The sequence below is a fragment of the Salvelinus fontinalis genome, chromosome 27 (genome assembly GCF_029448725.1).
Source record: "Salvelinus fontinalis isolate EN_2023a chromosome 27, ASM2944872v1, whole genome shotgun sequence".
Classification (NCBI taxonomy): Eukaryota; Metazoa; Chordata; class Actinopteri; order Salmoniformes; family Salmonidae; genus Salvelinus; species Salvelinus fontinalis.
Window position 1 is genome coordinate 14,000,142 of NC_074691.1, and position 8,409 is coordinate 14,008,550.

Below are 8,409 nucleotides of genomic sequence, written 5' to 3' on the forward strand. Positions count from 1 at the left end.
TCTCTGTTGGTCAAGTTCCTCCAATCAGAAGTATATACTGTCAAAGACATGCATACGGAGGATACTGCAAATCCTATTTTTGTATTGTACTGAGTTATTCTCTCACAGCAATCTGAAAATTTCAGTTAAGCCACACACCCAGCCCTTTCAGTGTCTGGCTGTAGCCACATGCTAGTAGACCTAGCTAGCTCATATCCAAGTCCTGGGGCCTGTGGAATGTAAACTGATTTGTGTGGCATTTTAACTGGCGTTCCTCATGTCTGCCATGGCTTCAGCACATACATTGACTCTCATTTTCCCTGCAATTTAATCACCACAACCCTGCCTCTATGATTTATTTCCATTGGCAAAGCCTCGCAGGTTAGCCCTAATAAGACCATTAAATGTGGACTGTAGGAACATGTGTGCCACCAAAGGTCCTTCTCTGTAAAAGTACACTTAATACAAAGCGTGGAAGTGGGAGGTGATAGGAAAAACAAAGAGATTTCCTGTTGTTGGGGTGGTGCGCTCAGGACAAGTCAGAACGACAGAGTGTGGAGGGAGTGAGATTGAAAAAGTGAGGGCAGGACAGAGGAGGTATACTGAGGAAAAACAACGTTATTACAGAGGAAAATGGGAATAGCAGCCGTCCTAGTCACCGTCGTGTGTATGTGTTCACTCAGCTTGAGTGCTCCGGACGGCGACACCAAAGTTGGAGATCCTGTCGATGCAACACCAACTGAGGTGAATATTCACTTGCACATTTTGAGCTAAGACATCAAATCAGTTGAGGTACAGCAGCACCCTGCACATGAACACAAATAGAGTACTGTAACATCTTCATGATATTGTCATAATTACATGGAAACCCCTAGACTGGTTTTATGTACTTTTAACTCGTGTCTTTTTGTGGAATAAGTATAACAGCCTCACCATTATAAAGACAATCATCAAAGGAGCAGGAGTATCGATTCCACGGTTTACTCTTAACGGTTTCCTTCAGATTCCAGAGACTCAGGGGAAACAGGCAAGAGGAGATGTACCGGAGGAGCCAGAGCCAACCAGTCCTGTCTCAGACTTTGACAACACATACAACTATATTTGTACGTCTGCACAAAATCATCAAAAGTATATGCTACACACTGTACAAATTATTGCTGAGTTGTCAGACATTAACATCTTGTGAGGTCTTCTCTTGCACAGTGTCCAGGCTGTCAGCGATGGATCAGGCCATCCACAGGCTGAATGTGGGCCACTATACACTGGACGTGAAGGTGACCCAGCTGGTGGACAGAGTGTCCCAGCTGGACGGCACCATTGGGGAGGTACAGGACACCATGCAACAGATATCCCTCCTCACCAAGGAGAACCGCAAAGAGATTGGCCGCTTGGAGGGTATGTCTTCATATACCTCCCTTTTCCTCTGTTTAGTTCAAATGTTTTACAATGGAATACTGAAAAACAATGACAAAATCATGAAAAAGGAAAGGTGAAATGTTTCCTCCACTTCCTAGGATGTCAGAAGGGCCGGCGGGTGGGATATAAGTGCTATCTGATCTACCGCACATATGAGACGTACCCAGGTGCAGCTCAGAAGTGCATGGAGCGGGGCGGCAGGATGGCCATGCCTCAGGACAGGAAGGAGCAGGAAGCCCTGGCAGACTACGTCAAGGCTTTCTTCCAGCCAGGGAACTGGCCCGTGTGGCTGGGCATTAATGACCTGCGCTCTGAGGGACTCTACCTGTTTGAGGACAACACACGAGTCACCTACTTCCAGTGGCGCAAGCACTTCCTCTCCAGCCAGCCGGACGGTGGCAAGCGGGAGAACTGTGTGGCCATGGCGTCAGATGATGGGGACTGGTGGGACAACTATTGTGACAGGAACATGTATTACCTCTGTGAGTTTGATGCCTGATCCTTTTTCTTCAAAAGTATCAGAAATTTCAGAAAAACAAATCCAGCCAAGCTTGACGACAACTTTGAGTGGATAGTCTATCGTGAGTAGTTATGCATCTTATATATTTCATGTAAAATCTTTTTCTTTTTTTAAAGCAATAGGGGATGTCGCTGATCTACAAAGAAAATGTTAGTTTACTAGCTGATGGTGCTATTGTTGAATAATAATCCACAACACATTTAACATACTGTTCACAATATACTGTACACAAGTTAGACAGATGGTGCTCATATTAGTCCACACTGAAAAAAGAAACATACGGAACTCATTACTCACAGCAAGCTAAGCCAGTCTCTTTGGCTGAATACTTTGGATCGAAGACTCACACATTTGTTTTTATTATCAATATATTTATTAAAGGTATCATGATTAAAAGTATACCATTTATTACTGTACTTTTTCACAGTTAGTGTAAACCCAAGAACAGCATAGTTCTAGTACAAATATTGTGCAATAAAATATTTGAAAAGGTTCCTTTTTTTCACATGATCAAGATCTGGATTATTTTTACTCAGTTAATGATTACTCTTAAAAATCATAATTAAGTTCTGAATTAATTTAAATAAAATGTCAGTAAACATTAGAATCTACAATCTTAGAATTCAGTCAGGAATAATAGCAGTAGCACAGCACTGATCCCTCAGCAGGAAGGGAGGTTGTCATTGACTTGTGAGTTGCCATCAGACACTGCTCTTCATGAGATCATGAGTGTGATGAGTGTCTTCATCCACATAAGCCAAGGTGGTGCGCTTCCTCTGAGGGGTCAATGCCATGTCTACTCAGATGGAGTGAGTCACTACTACATTAGAAGCTGGTAGGACGGCCAACAGATGAGATGGTAGCCACCATCTGTGCTACTTCAGGCCTGTCCATTGGATTCTTGCAGGGATGAGAGAAGAGCACTGTCCCGCCTTCATCCAGGACAAAGTCCCCGCCCATCTGAAATCATATCAAAAACTGAGTTAGAATGAGGACATGGATTATACAAACCTATCCCAAAATAATTGGGCATTGTATGGATACTTTTCTAAATGGAAAGAGGAAATATTTTGTGTGTTTAATGTATAGCTACTGTAGGTCGTATCTTAAGTAGGATTAAATATGTTCAGTTAGATATCTGAATTAGAGGTCGACCGATTAATCGGAATGGCCGATTAATTAGGGCCGATTTCAAGTTTTCATAACAATCGGAAATCGGTAATTTTGGATGCCGATTTTGCCGAATTTTATTTAATTTATTTTTATTTTTACACCTTTATTTAACGACTCAAGTCAGTTATGAACACATTCTTATTTTCAATGACGGCCTAGGAACGGTGGGTTAACTGCCTTGTTCAGGGGCAGAACGACAGATTTTTACCTTGTCAGCTCAGGGATTCAATCTTGCAACCTTACGGTTAACTAGTCCAACGCTCTAACCACCTGCCTTACGAGGAGCCTGCCTGTTACGCGAATGCAGTAAGAAGCCAAGGTAAATTGCTAGCTAGCATTAAACTTATCTTATAAAAAACAATCAAACAATCATAATCACTAGTTATAACTACACATGGTTGATGATATTACTAGTTTATCTAGCGTGTCCTGCGTTGCATATAATCGATGCGGTGCGCATTCGCGAAAAAGGACTGTCGTTGCTCCAACGTGTACTTAACCATAAACATCAATGCCTGTCTTAAAATCAATTATGACATAACATTGAAGGTTGTGCAATGCAACAGGAATATTTAGACTGATGGATGCCACCCGTTAGATAAAATACGGAACAGTTCCGTATTTCACTGAAAGAATAAATGTTTTGTTTTCGAGATGATAGTTTCCGGATTCGACCATATTAATGACCTAAGGCTCGTATTTGTGAGTTATTATGTTATAATTAAGTCTATGATTTGATAGAGCAGTCTGACTGAGCGATGGTGGGCACCAGCAGGCTCGTAAGCATTCATTCAAACAGCACTTTTGTGCGTTTTGCCAGCAGCTCTGCTGTTTATGAATTCAAGCTTATCAACTCCTGAGATTAGGCTGGTGTAACCGATGTGAAATGGCTAGCTAGTTAGCGGGGTGCAAGCTAATAGCGTTTCAAACGTCACTCGCTCTGAGACTTGGAGTAGTTGTTCCCCTTGCTCGGCATGGGTAACGCTGCTTCGAGGGTGGCTGTTGTCGATGTGTTCCTGGTTCGAGCCAAGGTAGGAGCGAGGAGAGGGACTGAAGCTATACTGTTACACTGTCAATACTAAAGTGCCTATAAGAACATCCAATAGTTAAAGGCATATGAAATACAAATGGTATAGAGAGAAATAGTCATATAATTCCTATAATAACTACAACCTAAAACTTCTTACCTGGGAATATTGAAGACTCATGTTAAAAGGAACCACCAGCTTTCATATGTTCTCATGTTCTGAGCAAGGAACTTAAACGTTAGGTTTCTTACATGGCACATATTGCACTTTTACTTTCTTCTCCAACACTGTTTTTGCATTATTTAAACCAAATTGAACATGTTTCATTATTTATTTGAGGCTAAATTGATTTTATTGATGTATTATATTAAGTTAAAATAAGTGTTCATTCAGTATTGTTGTAATTGTCATTATTACAAATACATTTTAAAAATCGGCCGATTAATCGGTATTGACTTTTTTTGTCCTCCAATAAATCGGTATCGGTATCGGCGTTGAAAAATCTGAAATACCTGATAGAAGTCTTCCAGGAAACGTGGTGGGATGTCAGGAAACTCTTGGCCTAACGCAACATACTCTGCATATTGAAGCAAGGAGTCGAAATTCATCACATTTGAATAGGAAGATCCCAGGCCAAATGCCTTGTAAATCTGAAACAGAGAATATGTATCCAGTTGTCTAAACATTGGCATAACACCGAGTACATAAAAGCTTTACATTCAGCTACCAGAGGTCAATAGGTCATGATCAACCCTGAGTGACCCTCTATAGTGGCAGCACACCTCTTACCTTCCTCTCTGGGTCAAGCAGCATGTCATACTTGCAGCCCGTCTGATCTAGCCAAATCTGAGCACCTTCCCGACAGCCAAAGGAGACCACCAGTACCCGAGCTGACTGAGAATCTAGAAGTCCCTGAAAATGAAGGATTGGCATTTGAAAGAATGTCTGTGTTTCGAGTGCTCTTGTGCAAATCATTTTATGTACTCAAGTACTCGCTTGTTAGCATATAAAATGGGTCTGAAATGCAAAATAAGTTTGTGCTATGCTATCGGTTGTTCCAATTAGGTCTACTGGTTGTTCCAATACACAACTGAAAACTAAATGTAAAATGTTTTCACTGCATTTTACATACTCCACAAACAAGAATCATCTTAGAGATTGACATTTTGTCAGTGCTTATCAATTCAACCTGCTAAATAGTTGCATTTGTACATTGAGTACTTGTATTTGATTATTAACAATTGAATACAAACCTTGAATCGAGTACTCAAACATATTTGAGTACTCGTGCCCATCCCTACTGAAGATACATAGTACAATAGGGGCACTGACACTAGGCTGCTAGAGGACGTTACAAGTTAAGGGCACTGAAAGATGGTAGGTGATGTTACATGAAGTCAGAAGCACTGAGAGATGATAGGAGATACGCTCCTCTCAGATTGACTGACCTGTTGGGTCGCAAGCTCAGCCACGTGCTCGCGTCACGGTAGTCATCCAAAGTGTCGGATCAGGACCAGCAGCAGATTCTCCCCTTTCCCAAAGTACAGTCCCAGAGTCACATTCCTGCACAACACAACAACATAGGGTCTGTTTGGGTAATTTCTGTCTAAATAGCAGACACGATTTTCTCTGGAACTTGCTCCTAGTTCTTCGGAGAGTTTATTTTAAAAAAAATACACTTCACAAAAATATAAACGCAACATGTAAAGTGTTGTCCCTGTGCTTCATGAGCTGAAATAAAATATCCCCAAAAAATGTCATATGCACAAAAAGCTTATTTCTCTTATTTCTTGTTTACATCCCTGTTAGTGGGCATTTCTCCTTCACCAAGATAATCCCTCTACCTGACAGGTGTGGCATATCAAGCAGCGTATTAAACAGCATGATCATTACACAGGTGCACATTGTGCTGAGGACAATAAAAGGCCACTCTAAAAATGTGCAGTTTTGTCACACAACACAATGCCATAGTCTCATGTTTCGAGGGATCGTGCAATTGGCATGCTAACTGCGGGAATGTCCACCAGAGCTGTTGCCAGAGAATTGAATGATCATTTCTCTACCATAAGTCACCTCCAATGTCATTTTAGAGAATTTGGCAGTACGTCTAAACAACCTCACAACCGCAGACCATGTGTATGGTGTTGTGTGGGCGAGCAGTTTGCTGATGTCACATTGTGAACAGAGTGCCCCATGGTGTTGGTGGGGTTATGGTATGGGCAGAAATAAGCTATGGACAATGAACACAATTGCATTTTATCAATGGCAATTTGAATACACAGAGATACCGTAACGAGATCCTGAGGCCCAGTGTCGGGCCATTTATCCGCCACCATCACCTCATGTTTCAGTAAAATGCACAGCCCCATGTCGTAAGGATCTGTACACAATTCCTGGAAGCTGAAAATGTCTCAGTTCTTCCATGGTCTGCATACTCACCAGACACCCATTGAGCATGTTTGGGATGCTCTGGATCGTGTACAACAACGTGTTCCAGTTCCCGCCAATATCCAGCAACTTCGCACAACCAGGCATTTAAGAGGAGTGAGACAACATTCCACAGGCCACAATCAACAGCCTGATCAACTCTATGCGAAGGAGATTTGTCATGCTGCATGAAGCAAATGGTGGTCACACCAGATACTGACTGGTTCTGATCCATGCCCCTATCCTTTTTAAAGTTATCTGTGACCAATAGATGCATATCTGTACTCCCATTCATGTGAAATCCATAGATTAGGGTGTAATTAATTAATTTAAATTGACTGATTTCCTTATTTGAACGGTAATTCAGTAAAACCTTTGAAATTATTGCATGTTGCATCTATATTATTGTTCAGTATCTATCTATGCTGACTCACTCTCCACTCCTGGCATCTGTGAGGGGTGTATCAGCACTCAGATTCTGTGAAGTTGGGCCTCCTGTGAGCCGTTTGTCACTTGTCTTCAGCTCAGTATCTATGCGGTCCAGAAAGGCATCCCATTCCTCCTTCAGGAGCAAAAGCACACACACACACACACCCTCATCTCTCAAGTCTTTCCAAGGATACACCTCAACCACAGGTAACAATGGACCATTGTGCAGACTGGAAGACTAACCTCCAACTGCAGGAGCTCCTCTACTTGCTCTTGCACCTTGGCATGGCTGGTGAAATATTGGGAGAGAGAGGTGTCTGTCAAAGAGAGGTGTCAGTTTCATCTAAAATAACATTTGTCTGCAGATTTGTGGTCACACAGTTCTTTGATACTTGATCTTCAAACTCACTGATAAGACTTCTTCCACAGGTCTTCAGCATCGATCCTCTTCTTCACACCAATACTAACAAATGTTAACAAAATTATTCAGCAGAATTGAACCAAAATTACCCCAACCCTCAGTTTGTCAGCAAAACAAATGAGGAAAATAAAATAAAGTAGGCCGAACGTCTCTAAAATGCACCCACCTGTTGTAGAAGTTGGTACCACAACGTCTCTAAAATGCACGCACCTGTTGTAGAGGTTGGCATCACATCTCTAAAATGCACCCACCTGTTGTAGAAGTTGGCAGCACAAGTCATTAGTCCAAATAAAGTTGTAATTTTATTTGGGACAAAATCTTCAATGGAACCTGAGGAATGACAAAGTAACAATGTAGCCAGCTGATTGTGAAAATGTCAGTGTTTGCAAATGCATGACAGGGCTTAGTTCCCTATTGTTCAATTATTAATCCCCAACACACTCTCATACTTAAAAGAACATGCCCTGTAGGCTACATGTATTGTATCAGATGATTTCAGGGGGATAAAAAAATAATAAACTGATGGTAGCAAAATTCACTCTAGTGCTTACCGACACCACACTGTCAATATTAATAGCTATTTATAGTCTGCTGCGCTTGGCTCACTTTACAATTTTGCGTAGGTTACATGTGAGTTAGCTAGATAATGGAACAAGATAGCTACAGAAATACTGGTAGTAACGTTATATACTGTACCCGCTGCTTCTTGCTTGCCATTTTCAAGTAGGATTCTTCCCATAGTATTCAAGGCTTTTAAACCATAAATAAGAGTATCCTCTGCCTCACTGATATCTTCAGCCATGTTCGGACCCGGTCAGGCTCCTTCAGCAGAGCAGAATCACTAGTGTTTAACTGCTACTGTGCACCAAGCAAGCAAACCATATCCTTGCTTATCGAACACCACATGACTTGGCTACGGGATGGTGGTTTACAGTATTTAGGAGCACTTGTGCGACATCTGCTGACCTGAATCATGAAGTACAAGTAAGGTGTGTTGGAAAGGTTTAGCAAGCTCA

The 8,409-nt window shown here is 41.6% G+C and overlaps 2 protein-coding genes across 3 annotated transcripts; one reads left to right on the plus strand and one right to left on the minus strand.

Annotated features, from left to right (window-relative positions):
• Nucleotides 1–489: 489 nt before the first annotated feature.
• Nucleotides 490–2,418, plus strand: LOC129825097 (C-type lectin domain family 11 member A-like). The gene is made up of 4 exons (XM_055884875.1): nucleotides 490–723; nucleotides 983–1,082; nucleotides 1,183–1,374; nucleotides 1,494–2,418. The coding sequence occupies exons 1-4, from the start codon at nucleotides 613–615 to the stop codon at nucleotides 1,892–1,894; spliced, it is 804 nt and encodes a 267-aa protein (XP_055740850.1). The 5' UTR covers nucleotides 490–612; the 3' UTR covers nucleotides 1,895–2,418.
• On the minus strand, nucleotides 2,342–8,307 carry selenol (selenoprotein L). Of its 2 annotated transcripts, none has more exons than XM_055884874.1 (9): nucleotides 8,090–8,307; nucleotides 7,645–7,723; nucleotides 7,382–7,435; nucleotides 7,216–7,261; nucleotides 6,978–7,102; nucleotides 5,565–5,679; nucleotides 4,906–5,028; nucleotides 4,629–4,766; nucleotides 2,342–2,875 (listed from the first exon to the last, which is right to left on the minus strand). In XM_055884874.1, exons 1-9 carry the CDS (start codon nucleotides 8,193–8,195, stop codon nucleotides 2,741–2,743), a joined length of 921 nt encoding a protein of 306 aa, XP_055740849.1. In that variant the 5' UTR covers nucleotides 8,196–8,307; the 3' UTR covers nucleotides 2,342–2,740. The 2 variants fall into 2 exon arrangements, with proteins under 2 accessions (XP_055740849.1, XP_055740848.1); XM_055884873.1 differs by having other exon boundaries at nucleotides 2,345–2,875; nucleotides 6,978–7,105.
• Between the last annotated feature and the right edge of the window lie 102 nt (nucleotides 8,308–8,409).